Consider the following 19,744-nt stretch of genomic DNA (forward strand, 5'->3'; position numbering starts at 1 on the left):
CTTCTCTGGAGACATTCAAAACCCTCCTGGACACATTCCTGTGTAGCCTCATCTAAGGGTTCCTGCTCCAGCAGGGGGATTGAACTGGATGATCTTTAGAAGTCACTTCCAATCCTTGACATTCTGTCATTCTGTGACTAAAAAACCCAAGAAGTATAATTGAAATGGGATCGATATTATAATAATAGATAAATGCCTCTTTCTTCCTCTCATGGCCAGACAATGTAGTTTGCTTCCTATTGAGTCCAGTGCAAGTGTCCATTGGATACAAATGCATTTCTGATGTGCTGGTTTGGGCCTTTCTGCTAAGGGTTACCCCACAGTCTGTATTCATGCTGTGTAGTAAACCAGTGCAGAACAAGCTGGAGAGAAATCTCCACTTTCATCAGTTTGCTGGTCAACCAATGAAGTCTGGAAATAAATTAAAATGAAATCTGCTAGCACTCTTTAGGTTGTTTGCACTTCTGATGGCTGGCAATGAGAAGTGCTGCTCTCTGACTTGGTGTCAGACAGAGCACGTGCACGCAGGGTTGTGACAGTGTGATGCTTGTTTTTGGAAAGCAACACTCCAAACTTACAAGTGGAGTATTTTTGCAGTCATGGAGAAAGACCTAAAAAAAACCTATAAAATAATCTTTCATGACTGGACTGTGACATCGCTAAATCAACATACATGTTTTCCCTCTTTTCTTTCCTTTTGCTACTTTCACTTCTGTGACCTCTGGCCTTGTACTCAGTTTTGTGTATGCTCAAAGTGAAGATTGTCTCTCCTTTATGTTGATTAGTATGAGATTCATTGCAACATTCATTTACAGATACTTAATAATCATGAAATAGGATTTCATATGCATGAAGACAGTGTGAGAAAGATTGTAAATTTGGATTGTGGAATTATTGTAGTGTTTATATTTTTACCTTCCAGCAGTGGACCATCCTGCTGTATGCCTTTATTGTGGATTAAGATTGCTTTTATTCTGGAATAATGACTACACATTTAGGAAAAAAAATCACTTTCACTCCCTCAAATCTTAAGTGCCACTCAAGACAATGCTAAATATGTGTAAGTCTCAAAATCCTTTAAGAAACTGGTTTTTACTTATCAGGTTTCATATTTTGGTATGAGGCTGCTGAAGTATATAGTAGAGGCTAGTACTGAAAAGATATCATTCTTGGAGTACTCCAGTAGTATTTACAGCTCCTTATTGAATTTCTAGAGTAAGGAGAAAATGCCTTAAGAATATTGTCTAGGGAAAAACAACAGAGAATTGTGCAGATCTGCCATATGGAAAATTATTTATGTAGTAAATGAATCATAACTTGGGACCTGGAGAGTTACATCTTGGGTGCCTTAAATAGGATTATTTGTCTGGCAAAGGTGAAGTAGGCTTTAGCCCATGGTGTAAGAAACAAGTTGGCATCATTTTGTATCAGGCAGAAACCTCCTGCTGGAATGCGCATATATTTGTGACTGAGCTAAAGCATATAAACTGAGAAGTAATGCTGTGTAATGCTCAAAAAATGGAAACCTGGCTCTGCAAAACTGTGATATTTATTTCAAAGATAAACAACAAGTCTGGTTCTCTTTTTTGTTTGTCTTCTAGGCTTCGTAAGTGTTTTAGATTTTTGGGCTTGGGCTTTCTTCCACAAACACAAAAGCTAGAAGCAGATTTTTTGTTTTAAATGAAAGCTGATGTTCTCACATAATTGCATGATTCCAGGACCATGGCTTCAGGAACAGTAAAAAACAAATATCATATGGTTTACAACAAAGTAATGAGAATTGGCTACACCACATTGGCATGGCTCACAGGGAAAACCTATTGTGCTTCTGTTTGTCCATATAAAAATGAGGTTTTTCAAAGCACAAAGCGGTACATAGAACAAAATTATCCTAAATACTTGGGTCCGAAGCCTGACTTCATTATAGATCCAGGTTTTTTAATTTTTTTTTTTTTTGAGAGCTTAATATGTGCAACTCAAAACAATTTTTCAAAATTCAGCTTCCTTCCAAAATAAAAGTAAAATTCAGAGAATTGATCAGCTGATCTAACCATGTGGCATCAGCAGCCTGATTTTTATAAGGGCTGGGCATGGCATCCATGGGGAGCTGAGTTGTGTGAAAATCTTGGCTTGCCTGTGCTGAACCCTTTTGGGAATTCTGGCCTCAGAAAGGTCCCCTAATGAACACCTTTGAGGACCTTCCTCTGCCTCATTATTGTGTCTTTGTATTTAACCTGTTCGCTCTTGATTGATGCGGCTTTTTGGAGAAAGCACAAGAAAACTCACTGTTGGAGACAATCCTGAGTTGGCAGGGGTGGAAAAAACGTTTGAGTGGGTCTTTTTACTGCTGCCTTCCAGCACTTTTCTTTCTATATCCATTAAGAAAAACTTGTGAATAAAGAAAGTTCAAACAGTACCCATGTCTGACTTCATTTTATGCCTTTCTCTGCTTAGTGTCTGTAGACCTGACTAAAAGTCTACTGTTGCACTGCTACTCATGCCCGTTTTTTTCTGGAAAATCAATTTATTTAATTTTAGCCTTGTGGAAGATGTCATCTATAGTTTTTGTGCTGTTTCAACTTACAGCGTAGCACTGTTTTACTGGATGGTTAAAAACCCTACGTGGATTTGGTATCAAAACCCAGTAAAAATACATATATTTTAAATATTGAATTTCATTTCCTTTTCCATGCATTTGGGGAAAAAGAATGGCGTGTGCCAATACAGCTGCTTTTAAATGAGCTGTACTGCAGCTTTTGCTGAAGTAGAAGGGATTCAAAAGCCTATTATTATACATTAACTGTGCTGAAGACACAATAGCAGAGTTTCATTTAAAGTGCACTTCTATTCTGAAAGATGGCTGCTCTGGCAACTCTTGTGGTTGCTTGTTTCTTCCTTCTCAGTGTTTTCTACATTTCATCTGTTCAATTTTCAGGTAGCCTGGTAGCTTTTCTAGCTACCAGCAGTTCAAACTTAACCTGTGGTCTGAATTTGATCAAGTCAAATTTTGCCAGTCATTTTACAGTTTGAATGTGGTTGTCACATCTATTGAGGATGAAGAAATAGCCTCGTATTCTGTGTTACTTGAGGTCTATCTCCAGCAGATACAAGAAGGTAGTAACACCTTATTTTATTCACTGATGAAGCCCAGGAAGAAGGAATTTGCTTGTATAGAAAAATACTTTTACAGTCAGTTTGTAAGCAGAGATGTTCGTTAAACAGTATTGGTGATATTTTCTAAGGAAAACTGCTATTTCCTCTATCTGTATCTATTCATAAATGTGATTGTCTTTCTATTAGCTCTGTCACTGGTAGCCAGCTTTTCTTTTTGTCTTTGAAAGACGGTTTTGATCCCACTGTCACATGTCATCTATGAAATAATAATACGTCCCAGTTTTGAAATGAGTGTCATCTGTCAGTTTAACTCTTCAAGATGTTCAGAGAGGGAGACTTCAACCTGGGGCCACATTCACTTAACGGATCCATCTTGCTGGCATATTGAAGCAGCACAGAAAAGAGATTCTTTGAGCTATGAAATTCTGCAATGTAGGGAAATCTGTCAAGTATAACTTCTGTGGTGGTTGTTCCTCATACAGCTGCTGAAAGAGTCATTTTGGGAACAAAGCAGGAGACAGTGGTCTGCTCTGATTGTCAAGCTGTTCATTAGGCATAATACAGCAACAGTATATAGAAAAGCAGCTCCAGTGTAAGATTCAGTAACAAAATTGGGAAGTTATAACCCATGTTTTGGAAACACATCATTCTTTTGTGCCAAATGGAGTGTGTTCTTTCAAAGAGGGTTATTAGTCTACAGTGTCTTAAAATGAAGTTACACTTTTCATGATCTTTTCAGAAGTGTGACAGCTTGCCTGGTTGATTTTCAAAGCCCTCTGGTATTGAAACCAGACTGTTTTTTTCCCTGGCTGTACAGCTTACGAATAGATTTGTAGTGAAATCCCCTTGCCAATGTCACTGACATTGGCAGACAGTGCAACCCCTCCTTGGCAGCAGATTTCTGGCCTTGTTGTGTAGAGGTGAACAGACTGACTTTAAGAATGGATAGGCTGAACAACTAGCACAAATGCTTTCCATCCTTTAGTTCTGGAAGAGGTTTTAAAGTCTGATTGGGAGAAAAAAAACCCAACACACACACAAAAAACCCTACAAACAAATAAAAAACAAGACCAAGCCAAAAACCAGACAAAAATCCAAACAAAACAAAAATCCAAATCAACAGCAACAAACCAAACAAAAACCCAAACAAAAAAAACAACAAACGATCAAAACAAACAAAAACCCAAGACTTTCTTGAGCTTGAGGTGATAGTACCAAAAAGTCATAGAACTCAAGAGATGTTTGATTCTCCAGCCTGTGAAAAACAGGAGGAATGGTTCTTTTTTTTCTGTTGGGATGAAAAATTGCCTGACCTTTTAACTGTGCTTTCTTATGTGAGTCACAGTATTGATAGTTAATCCAGTCATTATTCCTTTCCCAATAGTTTTTTTCCTATCAGATATTGATTTTGCCAGGAACATCGCTTTCTGTTGTATTTGAAATGGACACAGCCAAGTTGAGTCTGAACCCCTGAATACCCAGAGGGGACCTCCCCCTCAAGTGAAGCAAGAGGCTGTTGACCACAGAAACCATCAATTTTCAGGAAGCAAAAATGAGGGAAAAGTGATGGGGAGGGGGAAGGTCAAATGTGTGAAGCTTGAAGTAAGAAACCAGAGGTAAATTCTGTGTAGAAGACACAATTTTTTTTTTGCTTGTGATTGATGTCTGTGGTTAATTCACAGAACAATCAATTTAAATGTGTTCATGTTATTCCACGATGATTGTTCAGTCCTGCATGAAGAATGAACCATATTATTCACCCTAAGCTGGGAAATGACACGTCTGAATAAGCTGCACCAGTGCTGGACCCTGCTAGTGTTTGAACTGCTTTGGCAGCCTTGTCTCAGAGTGGTGTAGGCACAGCTGCGGCAGTACGAGACAGTAAGGAAAAGAGCAGGGAAAGTGAAAAATGTTTTAGTATCCTGGTTTGGGAATGTGAGGTGTAAATTAAGAATTGGTGTCCTTGGATGTGCTTTTGAAGAATATACCTGTGCTTTGTGGAAAACCAGTACCATAATAATGGAAGATGTTATCAGAGTTCAGAAGTTCTGAGTCTGGTCACGGAGACCAACAGCTTATTTCACGTAGACACTGGAGAGCTGTCAAATGGAGGTAGGCTTAGGACACTGCACTACACTAGATCAAATCTTTTAATGTAAGATGTTTTTAGACTGTAATTAAACTGGGTATTGGTAATGTCACCTCTGTTCAGCACTAATTTAGAAATGTTCCTGTCCCCACTCTTAGTTAATTTGAGTGGACTGCACCATTTCATAGCTGTACTGAGATCCTGGATCATGGTACAGGTGTTCTGCCTGTCTTCTATGGAACCCGCTACTTTGCAGTTTCTAGGGAGCATATCAGCTGATGGCCAGGGAGAAAAAAAAAAAATAACTGTGCTCCCAAACTTTAGGGTCCTTTTAGAGTTAATGTTGAGGACATTAAAACCATTAACACAAAGCCCAGTACACGTGAAATGCTGCACTCCGATATGCAGACTCGTGCATCATATGTCATCACTGACTCCCTAGATCAGGAGATGAGATTTTATCATGCCTTTTCAATTTTCTTTTTGTTGGCAGATAATTGTTAATGTGTTTTTATTTGACTGTTTGACATTGCCTTAATAAGTGCAAATACTTTTTTTTTTCTTTTTAATGAAAGAGGAAAGAAAGTGTAAGTCCAGGTTTTAATACGGTATTAATGTTACTTTTATTGTAGCTAATCCAGTCTTGTATATTTCCATAATTCCATACTCAAGGAATGAGAGTTTTGAAGGCTATTTCATTAATACAGCATCCTTTATGATACACATATTAGATGGATTTAATAGTTTAGAGTTGATACAGTTATTTGCTTTGTCAGCTGCCACTTCCCATTGCACAGATAATCACATTTGGCAGTTCTCTTTTGGTTCAGTAATGCAAACTGAATTAATATACCACAGGGATAAAATTTCCTCACAATTCTCTTGTTTCTGAAGTGAGGGCAATGGAGGAGGATGCTTACTGTGCGTCCTGCCATGTGACACTTTGCCTGCAAATAGAAAACTTGAACTTTGGCATCATGCAGCATTACACCGATGTAAAATGTCCCTCAGAGAAGTTGGGTGGTATTTCATTGTGCTTCACTTGGATGCTTTCTTGCTGTCTGTGTAGTATAACCCAGGAAAACAGTTTACTAAAGAATTATCTCCAAATAACCTCCTTGCAGAATTTTGCGAGTAAACATGTGTTTGTTTGAAATGCCCATTCCTGATTTGCTTTAACACTACTGCCTAGATTAGTATCCAGCAGAAGCTGAATTAAGTATTTGGGGAAAAATCTACATGTTATCCTGCTACAGAAAACCGGAAACAGCTGTCTAATGGGAATGGGAGCTTAAAGCTTGATAATTCTTATTTTTTCCGGATGGCATCCAGGATTATCAGTGAATTGTTCTTTTTTTTTTGTTTGTTTTTTTCCTTCTTTGGTGCTTGTAAGATTTTTTTAAGTTACCAGCTTTCTTGTGTAAAGGCACTTGCTGAGTATACCATATTTCTCCACTGTCAATTCAGAGTTAAGGGCATGTTAGCCTGTGGTGTTAGAAAGGGTTATTTTAAAATTTGAGATTTATAGGGTTTTTTTCCTGAAAATTAGTTTACGCTTTCTGTAATTTTGTAAAAATATATATATATATATGTAGCTCTATGGTACTATGGCACATTTACCATTTTCTAATGACTAATATTTATTACATCTAATTCGGGAAGTAGTATTTAAAAGGAGGATTTTCATATGACAAATTTTATATATGAGTAAACTACTTTCACTGTGATAATATGATCTTTAGGTTGACATTGTTTCCAGTGATAGTGCTGGAATACATGATTAAAACATGTCAATACTTTTTTATGAGCAAAAGCAACCTTGTTTTCCTTTTCGAAAGTACGTGGTTGCTGCTACAATGCTGACAGTGCACAGGTTACACAAGAGGATCAGGTGAGTGTATTATATGGGAGAGAATTTCTCCCATTGCTATCAGGATGTTTTCAAAGTAGCCAACCTTCTTTCTGTAAAAAGTCTTTCCAGTGCCCTGATTTTGAAGAACAGTATGAACCAAAGCCACAAATGTTTTGAAAGCAAGGGTGATTCTAACATATCCTTATCCCATTCATTGCAACTCAGCTGATAAAGGACCCCTGCATTTGGGGAGACATGGTTGGAAGAATTGATCCTTTTTGGCTTTCACTCAAATATTCTAACTGGTTATATTAGTGCAGAACTATACACTAGGGCAAGTTGCAGTACTGCGAAGGCTCTTGCAAGTTTGACTCTTGATGCGCAAACTGTTCACATTTTACTGCTGACACCAGGTAGCGATGCATGCTTTTACTTGACAGGTAGAAAGAACGCATTTCTGCACACAGTGAGGATTTTGCTGTCACTGAGGCACAAGTACATGTGCATGAATGCAAAACCAGACCTTGGGAACATGAGGCTCTCCATTGTGAAAAAGGAATTGCAGATAAGCAGAAGTGAACGAAGTGCAGAGGTGCCTAAAGCTGCTTGCAGTGCTTAAACAAATGACACAATTTTTGAAATGACATTCAAAACCTGCCTGGACACATTCCTGTGTAATCTCATCGAGGTGTTCCTACTCTGGCAGGGGGATTGGACTGGATGATCTTTCGAGGTCCCTTCCAATCCCTAACATTCTGTGATTCTGTGTAAATATTCAAGCTTGCTTGTGAATACAATTATAGAGGGGGTAAAAGTGGAAGTATGTAATTCTGTCTGTCTTTTATACCTCTGCCATGGGTGAGTCTAGTGATCAGCAGTCCCTGAATGCCAGGGCAAAGAGGTAGGTATGGCAATCTGTAGATGTAACACATCCTGAAGGGACAGAGGAACACGGGCAGAGGAACAAGACGCAGGCATTAAAAGGAGAACTGGGCTTCTGTGTCCATCATTTGCCTAAAACCCCTTCCTGCAGAGGTGGAGTGGAGCTGACTGTGTGTGTCCTTTCAAAGAGCTACAGCTCCCTTCTCACTACGAGAAATTTTAGAGTTGTAACAGGCTTGAATGCTTAGCAGGTATTAAGAGTTGGCGTGTTTGTTGCCTCTGTGAGTAAATCAACTGCTGATAAGGTGAAGAAATCACATGTCGAGGCAGGTTATAAAACCAGAGATCCACGTGATTGTTGAGAGGTCCTGTCAGGCTTAGGAGATTTCGAAACTTAACTGCATTGGCAGCCTGCCTATCACAGTATAGATAGGGCATATGGGAACAATGCTCTGATGGTACCCCAGCAGTAATCTGGTAACGGCCTCAGTCCAGGCAGGTGTCACTGACATGCTGGGGTTACCCCAGCTGCTGCATGTAGATCTTCACTCCAGGGCCATGCAGACAGCTTAAGCTGTGCAGCTATTATATTGTGTTCTCAGACATGCCGTTTGCATACCTTGTGTAGCTCTTTAGGCACAGACAGCTCAGCCAGAGCTTTTTATAAGGTGAATCATCCTTTTTCTCATGGCATAATCAAGGAATTTGGTTTTTTTTTGTTTCCATCACTCAAAGAAAAAGGTGGTGGTGTCCCCTCTGGGTCATGGCTAAATAAGCTGCTTTTATTTCCCCACTCATTTCATGATTAAGGAAAGGGAATGAGCTACAGAATTACGACAGTTCCAATATAGACTTGGCTTTCTTGGTGCCCTCCCTTCCCCCTCAATAAATCTGTGCTTGATAAGATGAGCTGCAGGAGCCATGGATTTGCAACAGTACCAGCAGCATAAATATTCCTGTATTTCTAGTTGATTTTAAGATGATTGGTGTGTGTTCTCCTCCTTTTTCTTTTTTTTTTTTTTTTTTTTTTTGGCAAAGGTTAACCCCATTAGATGTACTGCTCTTCATTTTCTTCATTTCATCTCCTTCTCCCATCTGTTCTGTCTCTTTTCAGTACAAACTGAGATGTAGCTCCCACTCTGGCTGCCAGATAGCTCTGTCTCCCATACATGAGCAAACATCTCTGTGTGAAGCAGAACAGTGTCCAACTGTGCACACGCATGAGATCGTACCGTGAAGGCAGACCGTGCTCTCTCCAGCTCCGTGATAATGTCACATCCCCTCTGTCAGATCATCCAGAGGGGGGAATGCCGGTGCTCCCCTCAGTTAAGTGCTGTTGATTCCCAGGCCTAAGATGGGAACCAAGGGAATCCAAACTGCTTTCTCTGAGCAACCAGGTTAATATAGCAGTAAGTAAGAAAAACAAATCTTTGTTTAAAATGTTAAAACCACAGTGCATGTAGATAAGGTATACAGAATTTACACATGACAATTATACAAAACCTACGATTATCTGGATTATAAAGCCATAAAGACAGAAGAAACTTATACTGAAAAACTCCCAACTTTACCTTGGAACTCACTGGCATGTGGCCATTTCATTAAGGAGGCTCACCAAGCTCCAGAGCCTTGCTTCATTTCCTTGACTTTTAAAGAAGATTTTGTTGTGTCTCTGTGTGAGAAAAATTGCACACCATGATTTCTGTGTAGAGAGGAGCATTATCTTTGAGAAAAGCTGTCTTAATTAATTTAAAATTACCTCTGTGAAGCAAGCAGATATTTATTACAAGTAGTTATTTATTATGAATACTACATCACCAGACAATGTATGAAGAAAGATAGTTTGCAGCGAAGTTGGTTTGCTTTTGCTTGGTGATCAAGTGCCTGGGCTCATTTATGTCTTCTGGCTCTTACCTTTGACGTTTTTTGGTCTTCTGATTTCATATTTAGCATTATCTTCGAATAAGTAAAGTAATATTAGAAAGATTAGAAAGATAGTGATTTTTATTCATAGTTCTTGAAACTTCTGTTTATACTGACTTAACCATTTTTAATGTTATACTGTGAAATATTTTACAGTAAACTGAATGAGTTTACCAGGTAGGTAATAGCTTCCCAGATGATCTGTTTTGCCAAGTTAAGGGACAGGGACATATTCCCTCTGCTATATGGTGGCAGTGAAGGGTATGGTGCTGGTGGCACAAGCACCTGTGATGGGAGCTTCAAACCTTCACGTCAGATTATGTGAAAACCTGTAGCCCATATATGTGTATCCTCACAGCCACAGCTTGAATGGAAGAGAAGTGGGGGATGCGGTAAGAAAAATAATATGTGTGTCCTGAATACAACCATGTGGGCATGGTATTTTAGCCAGTGAACAACCATGTTGTGTAAGATGCCAGCAGCAGTAGCTCTGAGTCTTTTCCCCCGAAGGAGAAGTCTCCTTAATGCTTTTTAGTTATTAATCATTTTAATTTATATTAATTGTGAATAGGAAGAATTTATTTAAAACCACATGCTTTGGATGCTGATTAATTTTTTGCCATGCTTCATGTGGTAGGGAATAACTCCTCTGAGAAAGTTGGCTTTTGGCAGCTAGTGTAGCTGACAAGACAATCTTAAATTTGATGATATTCCAGTATTACTCCAGCAGGGTATTCCTTCCTGAGTGCTACTTGGGGGGAACAATATTACTGTATTTTACTATATTACATATTACTGTATTACTATATATAGCTATATATTACTACAGGGAACCTGCTTGGCTGTTGCATGCATGTAAGGTTCTGTTGGCATCTTAAAAGATTTCTCTGTAGATAAAAGCATTGCAGATTGCTGCATCTTGACCAATAGTTTGTGAATTGTCCTGCAGTGTCTTCCAGTAAAAGAGTAAGAATGTCAACTGTAAATACATGTGTCTCAAAACTAGAATGCAACCAATTTTCTTCCAATTTATGTATATATCCACTGTCCTTTTCCTTGTTTAAGGATAACAGTGATGAAAACCAAACAGAAAGGAAGGTGTTTTATTCACATATTTTAATTTTAGAAGTAATTGAATGTGTTTGGCTCAATAGGTACATGTCTTTTATTTACAATGCGGTTTGCATTTGTATAGCACTGCTATTTCTTCAGACTGTTTCGTAAGGTCACAAATCTCTTTACAGTGCAAGTCACAGCCCTTGAAGACTGTGGAGTTCTGTAGCAACCTAGAGCTACTTTCTTGAAGCTAGTCCTACCGAACACTGATGTGCTGATGGTCTTCAGGCACAGAGCTACTCTGCACACCCTTGAATAGTGTTGCATAATTCATTGAGTGATAGGGTATTATTGAGCTGTTGTGCTGATATGTTTGTATATTTATATCTACTATTACTTTCATTTTTACTGGTGATTACAGAAGGAGTACGAAGAATGGAACATTTACCCAGGAGTAGGAAATTGCATTCAGCAGTAGCTAAGCAAAGTTTTGTATAGATTTCTATAGCTTTTGTTGTCTGAAGTTTAAAATAAAAATGCACCTATGTCTTGGGAAAGCTCTATTCAACATATCAAGTACTGTTAGCAATTTCAGTCAGAATACAGTGGTAAGAACCGTTCTTATTGAAAAGCCTAATGAAAATCAACAAAGGAGTTGCAGTCAGTCGTTGTTGAACTTCCATTTTATGCTAAATATTTTATAGTCCGTTAGTAGTTTTAATCAAAACTATAGTGGCTTTCAAATATTAAGTTGGAGTATATTGAGAGATTTCATAACATGGTAACTTTGTTTTTTGGAAGGAAGGTAATTTATGTAAGGTTTTAAACACTGCTTGTTGCCAGTGTATTAACTCAGAAATAAAACATCTGTGGTAGTAGATACTAAGGAAAAAACAGAGCTGTGGGATCTTCAACTTTACATGGAGACACTGTTCAAGTCTTTGTCAAGTTAGACATATGCAACTTATGTAGGTGCGTGTAGCACAGATGAGAAGAGGCATTTTTATATTTATATAAAAGATTGAGATGAGAAGTCATTCAGAGCTTTCAAACTAGATTATGCTCGCACTGTAGCTAAGATTTTCAAGTGTGTTTGGGAACTCCAATTTAAGAAACTCTAAAAAAGTGTAATCTTCAAAGAGTCACAGTGCAACATTTCATGAAAACAAGGCTGGTTTAGAGTGTTTGAAGTTTACTAGCTAAAAACATCAACCATACCTCAAATTCTTGATTTCTATGTTCATGGTTATTGTTTGCGGAACAGCATAAATATATTGTGTTCTTATGCATTAAACTGGCAGACTTGCATGTTGGGAATATGATCATATATTCCCTCTGATTCCTTCACGAGTTTCAGTATATTATGGTAATTTCATAGGGACCTTCTGGAGCTTATCTTGTCAACATACGTCCACAACTCCTTGCGAAAAGGAACATCTGTTTCTGAATAGTAATTCAGTGCATTTGGATTCCAGTGGCTGAAATAATGTTCACCCTTAAACTTCCCAGACTCCTGTCTGAGGCACTGTAGATCTGTATCCCTCCCTGTCTTTTAAATCTGGATGGGTTTTATTTCATATATTTCTTCAGGCATTTGATTTAGTTACTGTCATTGTCTCCACCATCTGGAATCTTTTTTTCACTGTGTTGCTTTTGTGTGGAACATAGATCCACACAACTGTCACCCAGAAATAATTCCAAAACTCCTGTCTTTGCACATTCCTATCGTCCACCTACCGTTTCTGTTTCCTTCCTTCCTTGGCCAGATTTAGGTAGTAGACTTTCTAGACAAAGTGCTGGAAATCTCTTTAAGCTTTGTGAAACAATTTGCAAGACTCTAGAGCCCTATAAAAGCTGGCAGTTAAGAACCTGATGGAGGGTTACAACCATTGCTTAATTTTTCAGGCAAGGCACACATAAAGCCCGGAGTATTATTTGAGGATGAATTTTTGTGCCCATGCCCATCACTTTGGAAGTATATTTAGAGGAGACACAGAGGAGATGATAGTAAAAATAAGGTATTAAGAATGTGAAATTCTTAGTACAGTGGAGGTTGGTTTATGTCACTTGAATGGCGATAATTAGTAACACATAAATATCAGTTTTCTGTTTTTTCTACAGAGCAGAAGAGAGATTCTGAGGTTGCAAGCTACAATGTAATAAATTGGAACATAGATTAATGTTTGGTCATATATTTCTAAAGAGGAATTCTTATTTTTCCATCTTCTGTTTACAGATAGTGTAATTTTTTTAATTGTAAATTTCTCTTTCAGCCATTAATGAATTTCCTAAAGATTTATTTACAAATAAAGAACGACAGCGAGGAGGAATTCTGCTTCATATAATCGGTGTAAGTTTTCCTCTACTATGCTTCTCTTTTTGTTTTCGTTTTATTTATCTTGTAAGATGTTAGTAGTCTTAGTGGCCTAACTAAATAGAGCTATATATATTTTAACATGACTCTAATACTTTGATTTCAGTGTTTCTAATATGTCTATATGAGTATAAATCCTCAAAAGTAACATCTTAGGAACATCGTTTAGTGGTGGACTTCATAGTGTTAGGTTAATGATTCCACTCTATGATCTTAAGGGTCTTTTCTGATCTACATGATTCTAAGATTCATTTAAGAAAATAGTGCAAGTCTGAATTTGCAGTATCTGCTCATTCATCCTTTTGGAGATAAAATCCTGGCCGTATAGATCACAGACTTGTATCTGTCTGTACTTCATCTTATATAAACAGGGTTTGGGATTCCTTTGTAGATAACGTCAAGCATCATGTGGAAGATTATTGATTCTTTTTCTTTCCTATTGTGCCACTATGCAAAAGAAGCAGTGGTTATTTTAAAAAACAAACGAACCCACGAACCTGAAGAAATATAGAAAATGTTATGTGCAGTTTTATATTTTATTGTAGAAAAAACCCCAAACAAATAGGGCCTGCGGGCTCCGGTTCTCCACTCCCAGCTCAGGGAAAGTAAATTAAAGGGAGTTGTTTTTGATATAGACCAGCAGGATTAGACCCACTGCATGTGCACATCACGTAAAGCCATATAAGCCACTGAGAGAATCACGTTTGCAGGGAACCAGGTGCATTCCTGATAGGTTTAGTGCAGTGAACCATGTTCAAGGTCAGCTTAATTCCAGGTGTGATTATCTCTTGTTAATCAACATGGTGTTACTTTCTATTTAATTACTTGGTCCGTTAATTGATGATTATAGATGATGGCTGTGTACCTTCGTAAATCTTACCCATTACTTTCTGTTATATGAAGTCTGTTGTGGCACCCTATTGTGTCAAACTGTGGTACCTTTCATATTCTAGGGTCTGTCAAACCTTCTTGTTCTAAAATTAATCTTACATTCAATAATCTTGTTTCGTGCCCTAAGTTGATCAACAGAGGGATTTTCATTTGAAATGGAATAAAAAACGAAGGTGTATATTGCTATTCTGAATAAATATAGCATCGCTTTCTTTACTCTTTTCATGTACAGGAAAAATCTGAAGTATTTCCTGAATTTATTTTCTTTACAGGCTCTTTATATGTTCTATGCTTTGGCTATAGTATGTGATGACTTCTTTGTTCCATCCTTAGAGAAAATTTGTGAGGTATGTTAAAGAGCTTTATTCCTCTTTTGGAAATTTATTTAGAGAATGTTATAGAATCGAACTTTTTGTGCCAGAATTGTTTAGAGTTCATTCCTGTCAGCTTTTTGGCTTGATCCTTTTCAAATGATATGAGCTTTCCATCAGATAATGCCCTGTGGTCTGGGCACATTGGTCCCCCTGGCCACAATCAAGGTGAAAAAATGAAAGATTTCATGAGATCAGATGGCAAACCCCACTCTTAAATACCTGAAGCATGTAGCTAGGATGGATATGACAAATGAATGAGTTGGGTTTATTGTTGTATTCCTGGTTTTAGAAGTCACTTGTAAAAATAAATCATACATAGACGAATTAATGTGTTTGCTGTGCAAATTTGATTACATATCTACCACTGTATCAGCAAGGAGAAAACAAGCATCTGTGGTCCTGGTGTAAAGTGGAGAAAAATGAGAATGCATGAGAAAAGCATGTGCCTTGGTTAGATATGGAATGAGAATACATATTTTTTTACACAAAAAATAGTAAAGAAGTATAATTCCTTTACGTAATTGCTGAGAAGATCTTGCAAAGTTACATGTAGGATTCTAATTGAGTTGGTCAGGACAAGGTAGAATTTATACCTGCTGTGTAAATATTGTTAGGTAAGGCTTTGGTGAACTACTACAAAATGAATACAAAACCAGATTTTAAATCCTTCTTGAAGGCAAAATGAAAATCTCCTTTGCTTTTTAATAAAAATGTGAAAAACTCCTGTAGCTGGTTAAAAAAAATCTATTTTCCTGTGGATATATGTGCTAAATTCCTATTAGCGTTACACAGAATAAGGGAGGCATCCAGTAATAGTAAAATAGTCAGTAAGGCTATTTTCTTTCCCTTTTCAGATGTTGTCTTCAGCATGCACCGTATATATCATATTTAAGTTGTAGCAGTTGGGTTGTACCAATTAAGGTGTCACTGATCCTCTTGTCTCACGTTCTGTGGAACATTAGAACAGCTAAGAAGAGTTCAGATAACACACTTAAGTTTGAGTTCCTGCAACAGTATGACTGGTAACAGACTGAATGGTACAGTAAGGGCTCGTGTTTATGTTTGTCAAGTTCTGCGGGATGCCATTTTCATCAGCTCGAAGTGTTGCATGGTGCCTGGAAAAGACAGGATTTCTGTACTGGTCCTTTTGTCACTAATCACTTTTCTAGCCTTGAAAGAAAAATAAGGTACTAAAGATGAGTCTAGAGACTCTCAAAAAGGAAAAACCTCCTCCATAAAACCTTCCTTATAGTTCAAGGGAAAGATCTTCACAGAGTATTAAATTGATGCAGCCCACTTGTGGAGCTACACATGTTTCTGGTGGTCTGAGAACTCTAAGTTATCTATATCCTGTTAGAGCTTAAAAGACAGTGTCATAAGAGTAGATCTGTCTGCACTACAGGGGCCTCTCTGTGTCTCATTGGACTAATTTTGTCTGTGTCAGCAGATTCACTTTTGATTAATACAGCTGAAAAGTGAAGCCAGAATCAGGCCTGCTGTTTCTAAGATTTATTCACAGAGGTTCTGTTTTTCTCTTATGGATTTTTATTTTCAAATTTTAGAAGTCCCAAGAATTGTCCTTAATTCTTGAATGATTGTGTTTAGAGTACCAAAAGTAGATTAATGAAAAGCATTTGAGATGTTTATAGTTTTTTTGAATCTGCAGAGGTGTTTTTCTCTTATCAGCTACATGTAAGCCACCATTGGCTATTCAGTTATATAGAAGTAGGTTATTTTACCTGACACTTCACTGAATTAGTTTATAAACATTTTACTTACTCAAAGTATATTTGCCTTCTCAAAAGGCAGTGTCTAATTTTGTATCATAGTGACTACTCCTCCTTTAACAGCACCGTGGCCAGAAAACTAGGAGCTTCTAACTTTGCAACTGTAGAACTGTGCAGTTTCAGCAGTGCTGAAATTACTATTGCTTTTCTTCCAGAAACTACATTTGAGTGAGGATGTTGCTGGAGCCACATTCATGGCAGCAGGGAGCTCCACCCCAGAACTGTTTGCATCTATTATAGGTATGGAGCCCGCACACTAGCTTTTATGAGATCACTGTTAAAAAAAAACAGCAGCAGATCAAGCAGGGGTATCCAAAAGTTCTACCTATTTTCTGTCAATTTATAATCGGCAATTGCAGCTGTCAGCTAGTCTGTGGTTCGTGGTATAATTAACTACTCAAAATATCTCATGAAACTGTGAATTTCCTCTCAAAACACAGAGAGGAATGACTGATTCTGAACATAGGAAGCAGAGGAAGAGATTTATTGCAGTCCCCTGAGAGAGAACTTGAGATATTAGATGCCTCTTTGGCTTCGTTCTTCACAAATAAAAGGAATTAATTTTAGCAAGGAAGCAGGGAACATGGGAAAAGAGCAAATTAATGTGTAGATAAGTCAGATCTGTTAAAAGACAGAAGGAGAGAGTGTACATTCCAGAATTATTTGAAGTAATCTCTGAAATATTAAATATTATTGGCCAAGAGAGGAGGTCTAAATGACAAAATGAGTACCTGTTAAGAGAAGGAAGGACACAGGAATAAACTGGTAGAGAATGGGGAAAGCAGCAAATTTACTATAATCGTAGAAAAGTTTGGGTTGGAAGCGATGTCCAAAGGTCATCTAGTCAAATACCCCTACAATGAGGGACATCTTCAACTACATCAGGTTGCTCAGAGCCCTGTCCAGCCTGGCCTTGAATGTTTCCAGGGATGGGGTACCTACCACCAATCTGGGCACCGTGTTACAGTGTTTCACCACCCTCGTTATGAAAAAATTCTTCCTCGTGTCTAGCTTGAATCTTCCCTCTTTTAGTTTAAAACCATTATCCCTTGTCTTGTTGCAAGAGGCCCTGCTAAAAAGTCTGTCCCCATCTTTCTTATAAGCCCACCTGGACACATTCCTGTGTAACCTCATCTAGGTGTTCCTGCTCCGGCAGGGGAATTGGATTAGATGATCTTTCAAGGGCCCTTCCAACCCTTCCATTCTGTGATTCTGTGGTATTGTGGAGAGTGGCTTGGTAAATACATTAGCCAATTCCCTCAGGACTCTGGAATGCATCTTGTCAGGTCCCCTAAATTTATGTTGAAGTTCCTCAGGTTGTCACAAGCCTGATCTTCTCTTACAGTGGGAGGGACTTTGCTCCATCCACTCAAGTGGTGTTGGAAGAGAGGTTTCCAGTGGAGACTGAGGCAAAATAAGCTGTTCAATACCTCAGTCTTCTCAATCATTGTTACCATCTTGCCAGTCATGCTTATGGGCATGGGGGTGATGCTTTTTTTGACCTTCCTTTTCTGGTTGACATACCTGTAGAAGACCTCTTGTTATTATTTGCGTCCCTTGCCAAGTTCAGCTCCAGCCGCACTTTGGCCTTCCTGACCCAATCTCTGCACAACCAGATCGTGTCCCTATAGTGTTCCCAGAATACCTGTCCCTGCTTTCACTACCTGTGCATTTCTTTCTTGCCCTTCAGTCTGACCACTAGGTCTCAAGTGATCCACGCTGGTCTCTTGCCTTCCTTTCCTGATTTCTTACAGCTGAGTATCATGATCTCTTGCACTCTATGGAAAATATCCTTAAAGATCTGCCAGCTCTGTTCTGCTTCCTTGTCCCTGAGGGCAGTTTCCTAGGGAGTCCTGTTGACTAACTCTTTAAACAGGTGGAAGCTGACTTTCCTAAAATTCAACATCCTGACTTTACTCTTTTCCTGACCTACATCCTCAGGATATGAACTCTGTGAGTGGAGGGTCACTGCAGCCCAGGCTGCCTGCCGTCGTGAAGCCACCAATTAGCTCACTTGAGTTGGTGACCAACAGGTCATGTATCTCATTCCAACATTTTTGGGCTGTCTATTACCTGGCTGATGAAGTTATCCTCAGTGCATTCCAGGAATCTCTCGAATTGCCTGCAGCTCACCATGCTGCATTTCCAGCAGATGTCAGGATGGTTGAAGTTCCCCAGCAAAACAAGAACCTGCTAGTGTGATTCCTTCTGTAGCTGAAGTAAGAAGGCTCTGTCAGTGGGCTCTCCTTGATTTGTCAGCCCATAGTAGACACCAGCCACAAGGTTTCCTTTTTTGCCTCAGTCTCTAATTATTACTCATAAGCTTTCAACCTGCTCATGGCTGTTCTTCAGAGACAGCTTGTCATAATCTATCAATCTCTTGATGTAGAGGGCAACCCCTCTGCCCCTCTTTCCTAGCTTGTCTCCTCACCCTGTAGCCATCAATAGCTGCACTACAGTCGTGGGATTTGTCCCACCAAGTTTCGGTGATGACCAGGTCATAGCCTTCTAGCAACATGGTGGCTTAAATTTGATAAATCTGTCTCTAGTAAAGCCTTAGTGGGCTTTCTGTTACTATCTCAACTGACATTTTTACAAACTTTAGGTAAATACAGTCTAAAGCAAAGCACTATAACCTCACATCCAACTTATTAAAAAGCAGTGAGAGTAGGTCTTTAAGGTTCCCCTTAGTGAAAGATTCAAAGTAGATACAGCTCTGTGGTGCATTCACATTATCTTTGGTTCTGTCTCTCTGCTGAAGACTACATTAGATAATCCATGAAGGTCTACTCCAGCCATTAATTTTTATCATTCTGATACAATTATGTTACAGATATCTGAGACATAGGTGGATTCAGTACTAAGGGAAATCTGAAAGTCAGTACTGGAACAGTTTAAGTTTGAATCCTGGTTATCTGTTGGAGCCAGAAGATGCACATTACTGCACCCAAAGTGGCTACCAGTTTTTTGAGGGAGGAATCTCTTACTGTAATGAGACATTCCAAGGAAGAACACACTAAATATTAAATACCTATGAGAAAGGTTTCTGTGCTTAATTATACTGTTTGAAATAAATTCCATGCTCCTGATGTGACGGGAGATGTTTCACACTCATTTGAATGGATTGCTGCACCACTAACAACCAAACTGTGAAATACAGGACTTAGTGTTGAACTAACTAACTAAGAAATCATTTGCTTTTAATAAAAATATTTCTGTAGAGATGTAGGGCCAAAAATGGGGAGCTGCTAGCTAGTCTAAAAGCACAAAATGTTCTACAGAGAAGTGAGCATGTATTATGAAACAAGCTTTGGTTAAACTTTCAAACAATCTCTTGTTCTCAGGACATACCTTAAGTAATTAATTGCCCGTGATCTAAAATGAAATGTCAGAGATAATAGC

General features: G+C 38.5%; 1 protein-coding gene across 2 annotated transcripts in view; it reads left to right on the forward strand.

Annotated features, from left to right (window-relative positions):
- Nucleotides 1-19,744, forward strand: part of SLC24A4 (solute carrier family 24 member 4) — a 98,140-nt gene that overhangs the window by 42,582 nt on the left and 35,814 nt on the right. For both annotated transcript variants that reach the window (XM_065839445.2, XM_065839446.2), the window contains exons 3-5: nt 13,190-13,266; nt 14,454-14,528; nt 16,498-16,582. In XM_065839445.2, the coding sequence (XP_065695517.1) occupies nt 13,190-13,266; nt 14,454-14,528; nt 16,498-16,582 (237 nt within the window). The remainder of the gene's footprint in view (nt 1-13,189; nt 13,267-14,453; nt 14,529-16,497; nt 16,583-19,744) is intronic.

This window comes from Patagioenas fasciata, chromosome 5 (genome assembly GCF_037038585.1).
Source record: "Patagioenas fasciata isolate bPatFas1 chromosome 5, bPatFas1.hap1, whole genome shotgun sequence".
NCBI lineage: Eukaryota > Metazoa > Chordata > Aves > Columbiformes > Columbidae > Patagioenas > Patagioenas fasciata.